A 17,425-nucleotide genomic window follows, 5' to 3' on the forward strand; every position below is an offset into this window, starting at 1 on the left:
AGCAATTGCTTTTTCTATTAAGTTGAGACTCTTCAGTGCAGAAATCACTTTTGTCTAATTAAATACATTAAATGACCAGAAAGCAATCAGTATATTTTGCAAACTCATGAGTAGTCAGATAAACAAAACACCATTCCTCTTTTTGGTATCTTCATTTTAATTAGTGAATTGATTTTCTAAGCCTCTATGTCTTCTGGATGCCCATTTGTCCAATCAGTTCTATTAGTTATTTAACTCTGCCTTTAGTTATCAATAGAACTATGCCTCAAAGTACATCACCATAGTTTTATATCCATAGGTGGAGTGTAAGGATATTTTGTAAGAACTCAAAAGGACCACAAATTGATATAATAATGGATTGAAAGGTAATTTCAGAGAAGCATAAACTTCATTCTGAAATGTCTTTGTTTAAAAATCCATCTAATATAGAATGATGAGAGGAGACCTTCAAGATGGCAGAGGAGTAAGACATGGAGATCATCTTCCTCCCCACAAATACATCAAAACTACATCTACATGTGGAACAACTTCTACAGAACACCTACTGAACGCTGGCAGAAGACCTCAGGCTTTCCAAAAGGCAAGAAACTCCCCACATACATGGGTAAGGCAAAAGAAAAAGGAAAAAACATAGATGAAAGAAGAGGGACAGGACCTGCACCTCTGGGAGGGAGCTGTGAAGGAGGAAAAGTTTCCACACACTAGGAAGCCCCTTCACTGGAGGAGACAGGGGCTGGGTGGGTGCGAAGATTCGGAGCCATGGAGGAGAGTGCAGCAACAGGGTACACAGAACAAAGCAGAGAGATTCCCGTACAGAGGATCAGTACCGACCAGCACTCACCAGACTGAGAGGCTTGTCTGCTCACCCACTGGGGTGGGAGGTGGCTGGGAGCTGAGGCTCTGGCTTCAGAGGTTAGATCCCAAGGAAAGGAATGGTGTTGGCTGCATGAACACCACCTGAAGGGGGTTAGTGTGCCACAGCTAGCCAGGAGGCAGTCCAGGAAAAAGTCTGGAACTGCCTAAGAGGCAAGAGACCATTGTTTCAGGGTGTATGAGGAGAGGGGATTCAGAGCACTGCCTAAATGAGTTCCAGAGACAGGCACAAGCTGTGGCCATCAGCGTGGACCCCAGAGATGGGCAGGAAATGCTAAGGCTGTGGTGGCAGTCACCAAGAAGCCTATGCACAAGCACAGGTCACTATCAACACCTCCCCTCCTGGGAGCCTGTGCGGCCCACCACTGCCAAGGTCCTGTGATCCAGGGAGAACTTCCCCCAGAGAATACATGGCATGCCTCAGGCTGGTGCAACGTCATGCCAACCTCTGCTGCAGCAGGCTCACCCCGCATTCCATACCCCTCCCTCTCTCGGGCCTGAGTGAGCCAGAGCCCGCTAATCAGCTGCTACTTTAACCTCATCCTGTCTGGGCAAGAACAGATGTCCTCAGGCGACCTACAGGCAGAGTCTGGGCCAAATCCAAAGCTGAACCCCAGGAGCTGTGCGAATAAAGAAGAGAAAGGGAAATTTCTCCCAGCATCCTCAGGAGCAGCAGGTTAAACTTCCACAATCAACTTGATGTACCCTGCATCTGTGGAATACCTGACTAGACAAAGAATCATCCCAAAATTGAGGTAGGGGACTTTGTGATCAACTGTAGCCTTGGGGTTTGCTTTCTGCATCTAATTTGTTTCTGGTTTTATGTTTATCAGAATTTAGTATTTAGAGTTTATTATAATTGGTAGATTGTTTTATTGATTTGGATGCTTTCTTCCTCCTGTTTATATATATATATATATATTGCTTTTTCTCTTTTTCTGAGTGTGTATGTGTATGCTTCTTTGTGTGATTTGTCTGTATAGCTTTGCTTTTACCATTTGTCCTAGGGTTCTGTCTGTTGTTGTTTTTTTTTCTTTGTATAGGTTTTAGTGCTTGTTATCATTGGTGGATTTGTTTTTTGGTTTGGATGTTCCCTTCATTCTTTCTTTCCTTTTTTTAAAATTACTTTTTAATTTTTTTTAAATTTTTAATATTTTTCATTTTAATAACTTTATTTTATTTCTTTCTATCTTTTTTCTCCCTTTTCTTCTGAGCCATGTGGCTGACAGGGTCTTGGTGCTCGGGGCAGCTGTCAGGCCTGTGCCACTGAGGTGGGAGAGTCAAGTTCAGGACATTGGTCCACCAGAGACCTCCTGGCTCCAAATAATATCAAACGGCAAAAGCTCTCACAGAGATCTCTGTCTCAATGCTAAAGACCAACCTCCACTCAACGACCAGCAAGCTACAGTGCTGGACACCCTATGCCAAACAACTAGCAAGAAAGGAACACAATCCCATCCATTAGCAGAGAGGCTGCCTAAAATCATAATAACTCCACAGACACCCCAAAACACACCACCAGATGTGGACCTGCCCACCAGAAAGACAAGATCCAGCCTCATCCACCAGAACACAGGCACTAGTCCCCTCCTCCAGGAAGTCTCCAGAAACCACTGAACCAACCTTAGCCACTGGGGGCAGACACCAAAAACAACAGAACTACGAACCTGAAGTGGGCAAAAAGGAGACACCAAACACAATAAGTTAAGCAAAATGAGAAGACAGAGAAACACACAGCAGATGAAGGAGCAAGATAAAAACCAACAGACGAAACAAATAAAGAGGAAAGAGGCAGTGTACCTGAAAAAGAATTCAGAGTAAGAATAGTAAAGATGATTCAACATCTTGGAAATAGAATGGAGAAAATACAAGAAATATTTAACAAGGACCTAGAAAAACAGATAGCAAACAAACAATGATGAACAACACAATAAATGAAATTTAAAACTCTCTAGAAGGAATCAGTAGCAGAATAACTGAGGCAGAAGAATGGATAAGAGACTGGGAAGAAAAAATAATGGAAATAACTACTGCAGAGCAGAATAAAGAAAAAAGAATGAAAAGAATTGAGGACAGTCTTAGAGACATCTGGGACAACTTTAAATGCACTAACATTCAAATTATAGGGGTCTCAGGAAAAGAAGAGAAAAAGAAAGGGACTGAGCAAATATTTGAAGAGATTAGAGTTGAAAACTTCCCTAATATGGGAAAGGAAATAGTCAATCAAGTACAGGAAGCACAGAGAGTCCTGTACAGGAAAAATCCAAGGAGAAACATGCCAATACACATATTAATCAAACTGTCAAAAATTAAATTCAAAGAAAACATATTAAAAGCATCAAGAGGAAAAAAACAAATAACATAAAAGGGACTCAGCAAAAAATCTGCAAGCCGGAAGGGAGTGGTAGGACATGTGGTAAAGGGAAAAACCTACAACCAAGAATACTCTACCCAGCAAGAATCTCATTGAGATTTGACAGAAAAATTAAAACCTTTACAGAAAAGCAAAAGCTAAGAGAATTCAGCCCCACCAAACCAGCATTACAACAAATGCTAAAGGAACTTCTCTAGGCAGGAAACACAAGAGAAGGAAAAGACCTACAATAACAAACCCAAAACAATTAAGAAAATGGTAATAGGAACATACATATCGATAATTACCTTAAATGTAAATGGATTAAATGCTCCAACCAAAAGACATAGACTGGCTGAATGGATACAAAATAAGACCCATATATATGCTCTCTACAAGACACCCACTTCAGACCTAGGGACACATACAGACTGAAAGTGGGGGGATGGAAAAAGATATTCCATGCAAATGGAAATCAAAAGAAAGCTAGAGTAGCAATTCTCATATCAGACAAAATAGACTTTAAAACAAAGACTATTACAAGAGACAAAGAAGGACACCACATAATGATCAATCCAAGAAGAAGGTATAACAATTCTAAATATTTATGCACCCAACATAGGAACACCTCAATACATAAGGCAAATGCTAACAGCCAAAATGGGAAATCGACAGTAACACAATCATAGTAGGGGACTTTAACACACCATTTTCACCAATGGACAGATCATCCAAAATGAAAATAAAGAAGGAAAAACAAGCTTTAAATGATACATTAAACAAGATGGACTTAATTGATATTTATAGGGCATTCCATCCAAAAACAACAGAATACACTTTCTTCTCAAGTGCTCATGGAACATCCCCCAGCATAGATCATATCTTGGGTCATAAATCAAGCCTTGGTAAACTTAAGAAAATTGAAACCGTATCAACTATCTTTTCTTACCACAATGCTATGAGACTACTTAACAATCACAGGAAAAAATCTGTAAAAACTACAAATACGTGGAGGCTAAACAATACAATACTTAATAACCAAGAGATCACTGAAGAAATCAAAGAGGAAATCAAAAAATACCTAGAATCAAATGACAATGAAAACACAATGACCCAAAACCTATGGGATGCAGCAAAAGCATTTCTAAGAGGGAAGGTAAGAGCAATACAATCCTACCTCAGGAAACAAGAAACATCTCAAATAAACTACCTAACCCTACCCCTAAAGCAATTAGAGAAAGAAGAACAAAAAACCTGCAGTTAGCAGAAGGAAAGAAACCACAAAGATCAGATAAGAAATAAATGAAAATGAAATGAAGGAAATGATAGCAAAGATCAATAAAACTAAAAGCTGGTTCTTTGAGAAGATAATCAAAATTGATAAACCATTAGCTAGACTGATCAAGAAAAAAGGTAGAAGACTCAAATCAATAGAATTAGAAATGAGAAAGGAGAAGTAACAACTGACACCACAGAAATAGAAAAGATCATGAGAGATTACTACAAGCCACTATATGCCAATAAAATGGACAACCTGGAAGAAATGGACAAATTCTTAGAAAAGCACAACCTTCTGATACTGAACCAGGAAAAAATAGAAAGTATAAACAGACCAACCACAAGCACTGAAATAGAAACTGTAATTAAAAAGCTTCCAACAAACAAAAGCCCAGGAACAGATGGCTTCACAGGTGAATTCTATCAAACATTAGGAGAGTGCTAACACCTATCCTTCTCAAACTCTTTCAAAATATAGCAGAATGAGTTGCCCCCAAACTCATTCTATGAGACCACCATCACCCTGATACCAAAACCAGATGAAGATGTCACAAAGAAAGAAAACTACAGGCCAATATCACTATTGAACATAGATGTAAAAATCCTCAACAAAATACTAGCAAACAGAATCCAACAGCACATTAAAAGGATCATGTACCATGATCAAGTGGGCTTTATCTCAGGAATGCAAGGATTTTTCAGTATACGCAAACCAATCAATGGAATAAACCATATTAACAAATTGAAGGAGAAGAATCATATGATCATCTCAACAGATGTAGAAAAAGCTTTCCACAAAATTCAACACCCATTTATGATAAAACTCCTCCAGAAAGTAGGCATAGAGGGAACTTATCTCAACATAATTAAGGCTGTATATTGACATATGTGACAAACCCACAACCAACATCATTCTCAATGGTGAAAAACTGAAGCCATTTCCTCTAAGATCAGGAAACCTCTCACCACTATTATACAGCATAGTTTTGGAAGTTTTAGCCACTGCAATAAGAGAAGAGAAAGAAATAAAAAGAATACAAATCAAAAAAGAAGAAGTAAAGTTGTCACTGTTTGCAGATGACATGATACTATACATAGAGAATCCTAAAGATGTCACAAGAAAACTGCTAGAGCTAATCAATGAATTTGGCAAAGTAGAAGGGTACAAAATTTATGCACAGAAATCTCTGGCATTCCTATACACTAATGATGAAAAATCTGAAAGAGAAATTAAGGAAACACTCCCATTTACCACTGCAACAAAAAGAATAAAATACCTAGGAATAAACATACCTAAGGAGGCAGAAGACCTGTATGCAGAAATCTATAAGACACAGATGAAGGAAATTAAAGATGATACAAACAGATGGAGAGATATACCATGTTTTTAGAATGGAAGAATCAACATTGTGAAAATGACTATACTACCCAAAGCAATCTACAGATTCAATGCAATCCCTATCAAACTACCAAAGGCATTTTTCACAGAAGTAGAACAAAAAATTTTACAATTTCTATGGAAACACAAAAGACCTCAAGTAGAAAAAGCAATCTTGAGAAAGAAAAACAGAGCTGGAAGAATCAGGCTCCCTGACTTCAGACTATACTACAAAGCTACAGTAATCAAGAGAGTATGGTACTGGCACAAAAACAGAAATATAGATCAATGGAATAGGATAGAAAGCCCAGAGATAAACCCATACACATATGGTCACCTTACTTTTGATAAAGGGTGCAAAAATATACAGTGGATAAAAGATAGCCTCTTCAATAAGTGGTGCTGGGAAAATTGGACAGCTACATGTAAAAGAAAGAAATTACAACACTCCCTAACACCATACACAAAAATAAACTCAAAATGGATTAAAGACCTAAATGTAAGGACAGACACTATAAAACTCTTAGAGGAAAACATAGGGAGAACACTCTGTGACATAAATCACAGCAAGATCCTTTTTGACCCATCTCTTAGAGAAATGGCAATAAAAACAAAATAAACAAATGGACCTAATGAAACTCAGAAGCTTTTGCACAGCAAAGGAAACCAAAGGAAGACGAACAGACAACTCTCAGAATGGGAGAAAATATTTGCAAATGAGGCAACTGACAAAGGATTAATCTCCAAAATTACAAGCAGGTCATGCAGCTCAATATCAAGAAAACAAACAACCCAATCCAAAAATGGGCAGAAGACCTAAATAGACATTTTTCCAAAGAAGACATACAGATTGCCAACAAACACGTGAAAGGATGCTCAACATCACTAATCATTAGAGAAAGGCAAATCAAAACTACAGTAGGCATCACTTCACACCAGTCAGAATGGCCATCATCAAAAAATGTACAAACAGTAAATTCTGGAGAGGGTGTGGAGACAAGGGGACCCTCTTGCACTGTTGGTGGGAATGTAAATAGATATAGCCACTATGGAGAACAGTATGGAGCTTCCTTAAAAAACTAAAAATAGAACTACCATATGACCCAGCAATCCCACTACTGGGCATATACCCTGAGAAAACCATAAGTCAAAAAGAGTCATGTACCACAATGTTCATTGCAGCTCTATTTACAATAGCCAGGAGATGGAAACGGCCTAAGTGTCCATCGACAGATGAATGTTTAAAGAAGATGTGGTACATGTATACAATGGAATATTTCTCAGCCATAAAAAGAAACGAAATTGAGTTATTTATTGTGAGGTGGATGGACATAGTGTCTGTCATACAGAGTGAAGTAAGTCAGAAAGAAAAAAACAAATACTGCATGCTAACACATATTATGGAACTTAAAAAAAAAAAAAAAAAAAACATGTTTCTGATGAACCTAGGTTCAGGACAGGAATAAAGACACAGATGTAGACAATGGACTTGAGGACATGGGGAGGGGGAAGATTAAGCTGGGATGAAGTGAGAAAGTGGCATGGACTTTTGTATACTACCAAATGTAAAGTAGATAGCTAGTGGGAAGCAGCCGCATAACATAGCGAGATCAGCTCAGTATTTTGTGACCACCTAGAGTGGTGGGATAGGGAGGATGGGAGGGAGATGCAAGAGAGAGGATTTATGGGGATATATGTATATGTATAGCTGATTCACTTTGTTATAAAGCAGAAACTAAGACACCATTGTAAAGCAGTTATACTCCAGTAAAGTTGTTAAATTAAAAAAAAAAAAATAGAATGATGCTTCCTGGCCTATGCCATTTTGATGTAAAAGTTGTTGATTAATAAGTTTCAATTACTTGATTAAGCATTTGGTTTCAAACTTTGCTTTTAGTGCTCAGGGGCTATCTCCAGGCAACTTTTCAGTTCATTATAAGTTCAAAAGTCTGCCTGGTTGTACCTTCTTATGCTACAGTAAATACATTTTTGTCTTGTCTCATCATCTTTGGTGTGTAACTTTTTGTAACAGAGTTTTGAAATCATATTTTATGGCAGTGAAGCTGCTAGGGGAAATTCATGGACTTAACAATCCTATCCAACATCTCCTGTCATGTGGGACTGTCCCCAGGACAGGGCAGATCAGTGAATGTGAGGTGTTTCAGTTTGGCTCAACTGTCGGGCTAAAGAATTTCCCATTACATGGATGGATGGTGAGATCAACTGAGTTTAGAACCATTCAATTTATTCTGTGGCAGCAGCAAAAGAGAACGCAATAGCGACCAGAACTGAATTTGAGTTAAGTTCTGATGAAGTAGCCATGCTGAGATCATAAATTGTTATTACTCAATTCATTATTTAAGGAGCTTTCAGCATTTATGCTTGTGAGCTGTCTTTTGTATCTGCCTCCATTGCAGATTTTGGCCACAATGAAGTGGTGGTTATAGCTCCATGTAGAGGCCAGTTGATAGTATATGCAGCTTCCCGGTTTCCTAGTATATTCATTTTTCCTCTCCTGCAAGGTCAATGAATAAGATCAGGGAAGGTCTGGAATTCACTTTTAAGTGCTCTGCTAGACTTCTTTCAATTCTGACAGTCTGCTGACACAGAAGTTGGGATATACACAAGAATAAACTGATTGAAAGAAAATATAAATAAGTCTATGCACCACGAAAATACTTGCAGAAGAGCTCAAATTTTCTACAAATTATCTGAAAATACATAGGTTTATGGTGTGCATAAACAGAGCTTTAAACTTGTTGTATAGTCAGGAAAAGCTATGAAAAGAACTGGCAACTCCTTTTAATGAAAAGAATTTCTTACAGTGGAAAATGGAGTTTATCATTCCAGAGGACAATAAATTGTGATAACTTATAGTTAGGTTAACTTGACATTCTACAAAGAATCTTGTTTAAGGTAAAATGCATGAATTTAAAATTATACTAATACAAAAGAACAAAATTTTTATTTTACAGAATTAGATCATATTTGAAGAATATGTTGCATGGATAATATGTGAAATTTATTTTAACTGTTGGCATTTTTGTCATATAATACTAGATTACTTTTATAAATTTTTATAATAATCCCATACTGTCTAAAATGTCACATTAAGCCTCTAAAATATCAGTGTCATATAAGCAATAGATATATAATGAATATTTTCATTGATGATGGAAATATGCCTTCCAAACAGGAATTTCCGTTTCTTTTATGTGCAGATTTAGTGAACACACCTTATATATCAATAAGATTTCCCTATTTAATTTAATTAATTAAGGGCTCCCTTTTATTCTATAAAATGAGAATAATTGCCTCTAATTATCATTTTTAATGATATTAGTGTCTCCTAAAAATGCTTAACTTATTGAAATCCTATCAGTCTTCACAAAGTATATATAAATAAGCAGAAAACATTATCATCTCCATTTTATAAATAAAAACTGTAGCTAAGCATGAGAAAGTATTTATAATGAACTTTTTCAAGGCTTTTAGCCTACTCACAGTTCTTAGATTTTAAATAACCCAGATTTTAGAATTTGAAGGATCCTTAAAAAGTACCTCTTCTGAATGCCTCATTTTATGCGTTAAGACACAAACTGGGCGAGATGAAATACCTTGCTCAGTGTCATAGAGCTAGTATAATACGAGACAAGATATTTCTTATGTTTCACAAATATGACCATAATTTCTATTTTCAAGAATATTGTTAGTTATCATTTTCCAGCTGAACTTTAAAAAGAGTATAGCACCTTACGTTCTTTTGCAAGTCTATTCTATTATAGATTACCAAATGTGGTGGTGATCTTGCACATCCTGGTTGTACCCACAAAGGTTTCTGGATTTCTTGCATTGCTGAAGCATGTAATAATGTTTGAGATATAAAATATATAACCCATGTCGCTTTGTTGCATTTGAAGAAGACAAATAAGGATGTAAGGTTTCCCTTTGAGATAATTTATGAAATTTTATATTGCATAAATATGTATTTTCATGTTTTTCCTGAATATCTTATAAAGCACCATCAACAACCTTCCATTATACCTTCTTCAACATATAGGATATATAAGGGGAAGATAGTATACCTTTTTTGCACATAAACCGAAAAAACAATGATGCCTTAAAAGAACTTAAGCCCTTATTCCCTATCTAGTAACACTCAATCTAGGGTATCACATCATCTCTATTACGTTGATATGAATCCAAGCAATAGATCTTCTGACTAATATACCATACCTAAAGCATTGCATTGCTTCAAAAGGAAGCAGGATTTTAGAACTAAGACTGCAGCACCTGTATGACCATTTAATCAGTGACTCCATGATGCTTTATAGGAAGTAATATCTTGGTCCCCAAAACAATACAAACAATAGGTAGAAAAATTTTAGGAAAAAGCATTTAAATACTTCAAAATATCATCCTGAAAATACTTAAGAATTGTTTTATTATGTAAAAAAATAGATCTTTTTTATTACTAAGGATATTCCAATCACAAACATTTTCTTGCACACACCATATTCATAGAGGCATCTCTATGTTTTGTACAGTTATTTATCCAAATATCAAAGACTTTCTCATATGCACACTCACCTGATCAGAAAAGAAGTCACTGTGCTCTTCCAGGTATTTACTGAAAGGGTTGGGTTCATAGACTTCCTCCTCTTTTCTCAGTAATATTTTGGATTTCACAGGTACGGGGCGAATTACTCCAGGCTTCGTCTTCATGAATATCAAATTTTTAAAAAATAAAGGAAAAAATACTATTAAAACGAATACATAGGTATATTAAGTCATTCATATATTCTCACAGCAATTTTTTTTGTTTTCAAATGATTTTATAAATACATAAAAACAGCTAGAAATCAAATGATTTTTAACTAATGTAACTAGTTATAGTTACCTGTTACAGCACAATCAACTCATTAAGATCTACTATTATGACGTTCAAAATGCAAAAACATCTTCCTTTATCTAGTCAAACATGTTCCTATATCCTTGCCAGTGTATTCAGTCAATAAATGTTTCATTTGACAAATATTTATTGAGAGCATCCTCGGTGCCAGACAGCGTACTCATTTGGGGCATGATAGTATAGACAAATCTAGGACAATCCAGCAAGCCCAAAACAACTTTCATTTTCTGGAAAGCCTAAAATCCCAGAAGCCATGTTCAGACTGTGTATGATGAAACCAAGGGTGGCTTTCTGACACAAGGGGATGGGGGCTGGGTAGCAAACAGATATTCTCTTCCATGAATATGGAACACTGCTTTAAACTGCTCTGCGGCCATGCTGGGAGACTGAAATTATAATACGTGGATTTGGGAGCTATGGGAAAGACTTAATCTGCCATAAAAGCAGATCTGATGAGATCAAGAAAAATACAGCAAAGTGTATGGAGAAGAGACACACTTGAGGGCTTTCCAGAATTGAATTCCAAAACATTCCTGGGACCCAGCTGAATTTCTTCTCTGAGGCTTCCTAAGATTTTCCTTTTCTTTTACACAAAATTCTCTTTTTTTTTTTCCAACTCAGGTTGACTTCTATAACTTGCAATCAAAAGAGTTTGAGTGAATAGACCAGTCATTTCAGATTCATGGATTTGTACCCAATGTCAGTCTGACGAGAGAGAGAGAGAGAGGAATCTAGTTTGGGGCAATTTCAAAATGATGTTTCACAAACACCAAAATCTCATTACACTGTAAAATGTCACAAAATGATTGATACGTTTACAAAAAAACATCCCAAACAAGAATTCAGTAAAAAGTTGTGATGCTTTTTCTGTTTGAGCATTTTGCTGTAATCATTCTTCTCAAGCCCATTTCCTTTCAGAAAATAGTAAATTAGCTCTCCTCAGTCTGTGCTGATGCTCTCGAATTAAGCCTTAAGGGAGGACATCTATCTCTCTGCCCTATAAGCCACCCGTTATGTTTTGAGTCTTGAATAAATGCCACTCTGCAATATTTTTTTCAACCCATATTTTCCCAGCTGGCTTTCATATCTATGCCAACTGGGGGAATAAAGATTGAGAAAAAAACCTCTATCTTCCCCAGGCAGGGAAATATCTCCCACTTAAGAAACTCTGATTTCTCTCCAGGGGAAAAGATGAGCAAGTAACAACCAGTTATGCATGACATCACACAGTTGAGTATACATATGAGAGTAATATCCTCCAATGAACTCAGCACGAGAGGAAACTCAAGCAGGTGCTGATTTCTACAGCCACCTGTCATAGGGAGACGCCTGATACCTGGGTCATGATCCGAAACTGTCCAGATTTCCTGTCTCTCTTTTCCACGTGACTTCCTGTTTCATTTCTCCTTCCTGCTGCTCCTACTCTTGTACCTTCTCTCCTGCTCCTTTGGGAAGCAGGCAATCAGTACAACTCCGGTACTCAGGGCTTACCAGTTTCTAAAACCAACACGGAAGTTTAGAAACTAAACTTGGCGGCACCAGCAAAAAGATGAAAGCAGAGGGAAGAAACCTGACCAGAAGCACTTGATATGCTGTGAGAATCCCCCTGCCAGAGAAACTTGATGCCCTGGTTCCTGCATTGCTAGCAGGTGGATGTTTTGGGTCATCCTGGCCTGGAAACTTCCACTCAGATCATCTGTCTCGGGATCATCATCCTCCAGGGTGAATCCAGAAAAGGCAGTCCTCTGGTTGGCTGGATATCAAGTAGCTTTAATATCAGAATCAGTTACTGACCCTTCATGCTTATTTCTCTGCCAGGTTTGATGCTTTTTTTTGCTATGAATTTCCTGGATTTGATAGTTGTCTGGCAATTGAACAAGGATTCTTTCCCTATTTCCTCTATTTCCACCTGCTCTTTTCTTGGACTCTGTGTTCCTAGGCTTTGGTCTACCTGAAATCCCTGAATTTTCCTCATTCTAGTTTGCTTATTTGGTCTCAGTACAGTTGCCCCAATTCTTCCATTATATTCATTACTTCTTTCCTTAGTCCTGTTTTTATTCCTGCACCATAACTTGCTGTCACTTACCAGCCAGCATTTCATGGACAGGGAAGCCAACTCCAGGCAAAGGAAGACTAAACATAGTTTGCCTTTGACATTGTTCACACTTCCTGCCCTATAACCTTTTTTTTGCAGTACGCGGGCCTCTCACTGTTGTGGTCTCTCCCGCTGCGGAGCACAGGCTCCGGACGCACAGGCCCAGCAACCATGGCTCACGGGCCCAGCCGCTCCGTGACATGTGGGATCTTCCCGGACTGGGGCACGAACCCGTGTCCCCTGCATCGGCAGGCGGACTCTCAACCACTGCGCCACCAGGGAAGCCCTGCCCTATAACCTTTAACCATACCCTTCACACCTAACTGTGTCTCGCTCGGCCTTTGGTCAAATTGAAACTCAAACCTTGTTGGCCCAATTCTGAGCCTCATGTACTCTCCATAAACCATGGTACACTGATCAATCCTGTTTATGGCAGCCTCTACACCTTGCTCATACCATTCCACGTGCTTTGAAACCAGCCTCAAAACACTTGAGGATTCATTGCAGATAATGACATCATCATTATCCCATAGACCCAGATTCCATATCTTACAGGCACTACATTCAATATTTTAAATTGATTATCTCATCAATTCCTTATCAACAACCCTGTGAGAGACTTAGAATCAGTCACGTGCCAAAGCCATACAGTTAATATGTGAACAAGTTGAGGTTTAATCCAGGTCTAGTCTGATCATAAACCCAGGGTTTTAATTACTCTGATGCCTACTCCAGAGATAGAGACAGGGAGAGAAACAGCATAGAGAGAAACTTAAAATGATTTTAAAACACCCACCTCTCTATAACGTCCTCTGGGCAATCACTAACAAAGTCCTAGTATTTTTATGTTTTTGATTCCTTCTAAATCCATTGCTTCTGTTTTATTTCCACTGCCAATTGCCACATTCATGACTTAGGCCATGGTTAACTCATCACATGTCATTTTACTGTTTTTTTCACTAGTCTTAGTAAATCCAGTTTTTCTTACCTTAAGCAGGGCACAAACACTACATTCAGCCTCCTAAAGGATTCTGTAGTTTCCACAGCCAGACATCAAAATTTATACTGATATTTCTCTGGACTTGGTATAAAATCCAAGAAGCAGCATGATATTTGTGGGGGGAAAGTATAAGGACATAGATTTTGATTTTTGCAATAGTGTTAATAGACTGTATGACCTTGGAAAAAAGCCATTCGACCTGTCTGGACCATCAACTAAAGGATCCTAATCCTCCTGCCTGATTAGGTCCTTTAATAATGAATAATGGCACATTTGATTATTTACATTCCTGCCTCCTCAAGAACCACACCACACAAAGTTATTGCATAAGGCTTAGAACAGACTGCCCTTTATCAATTCCTAATCTATGCTGCATCCTTGCTCATAGTCACCCGGTATCTTTAGACTCCAAGTAGACTGGTTCGCTAATTCTGGCAAACCTAATTTGCTACATCTGCATCCAAACAAAAACAAAGGAAATTAGATTAACAAGTGAGAAGACTCTAAAAAGGTGAGCTACTCTAAGACGATCATTGCCGGCAACATGACAACTAAACTCACCCGAGGAGGCCCTTCCTTCATTTTTTAGCTGCTAAAGAATTGAAAGATCCAGCTAGACTCGTGAGTGATACAAACAAATGTCATTCTTACAATGCCAGGGAAAGCGACATGATAATTTTCGTTCCAGCCTACGTGGAGAAATAAAAACATGTAATGACTCCCATAGCCAGCAAAAGGAGCACAGAAAGAACAACAAGAAGGTTCTCCAAATAGCAAATTTCAATGTATTATGATGAACCTCCTGAGAATTGATTGACACTGGATGTAAGACTTACCCCCCCTCTTTTGGAGCTATATTTTGAAAAAAAAAAAGGTTAATCTTTCATTCTTGCTAGTAAAATATTTCCCCCACCTTCAGAAAAAAAGCATTATCATTGCAGAAAAGGGTAGGCAGATGTTTTATTTTTAACTGGAACCAGAATACTGTGATTCTGATAACAGAATACTGTGATTCTGTTATTGTACGTTTTTAAATCTGAGAACCTCATTAGAGCCAGGAATACATATGGGCTTTTAGCGGATGGGGAGTCTGCCTGTTTATATTCTTCTTGACACAATTCCAAGAGTGCTAGATCCCAACAATCATGGACAACTCTGCTCTCCATTTGCTTTGAAGAGAAGAGTAGTTCACACAATACTGATAAAGTCTTTTTTTAAAAATTGAAGTATAGTTGATTTACAATGTTGTGTTAATTTCAGGTGTAAAGCAAAGTGATTCAGTTATACATATATATGTATATGTTGCTATACATATATATGTATACATATATGTATTCGTGTATGTATACATATATACATGTATGTATGTATTCTTGACATATACGTATGTATGACATATATGTATATGTATGTATTCTTGACATTTTTGAAGTGCCTTAAATACAAAGCAACCATTGTCTTGGAGCTCTGAAGCATTCCTCTATCAGATCATCTATCAGATGCTCTCTGCAGGCATTTTGCCAAGTGAGACTTATTCTATGTCAGTAACTGTAGTGTCTACCCAGATGAATAAGACAGAACACTTGTACTCAGAGGGCTCACAATTCAGGTGAGTTAAGCACAGAACAATCACTGAGTAAATCAAACCACATCACAGGACTCCAGTCAAAGCACTCTAATGCCTCATCTTCTCACTTTGAGTAAAAACTCAAACCCTTACAATGCCTGCAGGGTGATGCCTACAAGGCCCCATATGACCTAATCTTTCACTCTCCAACTAGCTTCTCCCTTTCCAATCTTGTCTCCTACTACTGCCCCTCTCTCTCCCTCACTCTCCACTCTGGTACACAGTGTGTTCCCTACTCTGGGAGTTTGAACTTGCTCTTTGTGTTGTCTGGAACTCTCTTCTCCCTTTCCAGGACTCTCTATTTCAATTCTTCAAGTCTCTGCTCAAATGCCACCTTATTAGCAGACAGGTGTTCCCTAACGACCCATGTAAAATATCAATCCCCACCTCCTCTTACTCGCCCTATTTTTTTTCCATAGTACTTAACACAATCTGAACTCAGTTTATGTTTATTTTCTTCCTTCCTCCACTAGAATGTATTTAAGATCTGTGAGACCAGAGATCATTGTTTTGTTCACTGTTATCTCTCCAAAACCTAGAATTGTGCTGGGAACCTAATAGATGCTAAATAAACATTTGAAGGATGAATAAACTAATTGACAGGCAGAAGTTTAATATGCTGGCTATGATCTAATACGGGTCTCCCCTTATTTTTCCTGGACTGACTTTTTGATTACAGTATAACCAGGAAGAAGGAACTTCGCCAGATAGAAGATCTACATGCCTTTCACCCCTAGGGGACTAGAAGAATGAATGTGAGCTGGTGACCTCCACCCTCAGAGATAAGAAAGAGTAGAAAGCCGAAGTTATCATCTCCAATGATACAGGAAGTCAAGACCAGGGACCAGAGGCCACATCTTTAAGGACTTTGCAAGATTTTAACTCTATTTTTAAAAAATCATTTCTTTTTCCCCCTGTTTGATTGCAGTGATAAGCAATAAGTCTTAACATGGAAGAAAATGATATCATCTTCTTTGGAGAATTCAAGAGTGGGTGGAACCTGGGAGATCACATCTAACTCTATTATTAGTCTTAAGGGAGAAAAAGTCCAAGAGATACAGTATGTGGAGTCCCGGGGCCTGGGGGCAGGTTTTAATGGCTTGTAGGGCACTGATCCCACTATTCATTTGTGTTTATAATTCATCAAGTATACACTTATCCTTGAATATTGCTATTCGGGCACTGTGAAAATAGATATTGTTTCTGTCCTTTGGAACTTATAATCATAATTCTACGACAACAAGTTGGTACTGCCTCTGGCTGGAGACTAAAGTTGAAAATTAACTGTCAACACTGACCTAGAGAATCCATTATACGGATAATGCCTTCTTAGAACCACATCTTTCATAAATTAACTCCAACTAGTGGACTGGTGTTTTTAATTGCCTTTGACTGAGGTAGTAAGCTCTGGAGTCATGTGATAAGTAAAGAAAAGAAATAAAGAATAGGATCCCAGTTTTCAAGGGTTTATTTCTATCTTTTTGAAGAAATAAGATGTGTAAAAACCAAAAAAAAAACAGCAAGAAAGTAATAAAACACATCATACAGAAAATTCTGTGAGTCTGACTAATTTGATGGATCCAAGGAGTTTGTGAAAGTACCATCACTGCTTCTTTTAGCCATTTGCTTCTGTCTTGTCTATATTCTCCAGTGTTATTTTTTTTTCTTTAGAATTTCTGTGGCAACAAGCTCAGAGAAACTCAAAAACATTCTCCTAGTCAAGACTGTTGACAAAAGCAATATTTTCTAAATTATTTAGCTGATTCACTCCAATTAATAAAAATTTATTAACTCTAATTCTTTTTTTTAATAAAAATATTATATGCTTGAAGCAAATACTTAAGCTTTCTTTTTCCCCTCAAAGAAACATTTCAAAACACTATAGTACAGAGTAAAGCTTCCAAGATTA

General features: G+C 37.7%; 1 protein-coding gene across 1 annotated transcript in view; it reads right to left on the bottom strand.

The window, feature by feature from the left end:
* Positions 1–17,425, bottom strand: part of MLIP (muscular LMNA interacting protein) — a 164,826-nt gene that overhangs the window by 66,679 nt on the left and 80,722 nt on the right. Inside the window, exon 11 of the mRNA XM_032648901.1 lies at positions 10,473–10,601. Within this exon, the coding sequence (XP_032504792.1) occupies positions 10,473–10,601 (129 nt within the window). The remainder of the gene's footprint in view (positions 1–10,472; positions 10,602–17,425) is intronic.

Source organism: Phocoena sinus, chromosome 11 (genome assembly GCF_008692025.1).
Source record: "Phocoena sinus isolate mPhoSin1 chromosome 11, mPhoSin1.pri, whole genome shotgun sequence".
Taxonomy (NCBI): Eukaryota; Metazoa; Chordata; class Mammalia; order Artiodactyla; family Phocoenidae; genus Phocoena; species Phocoena sinus.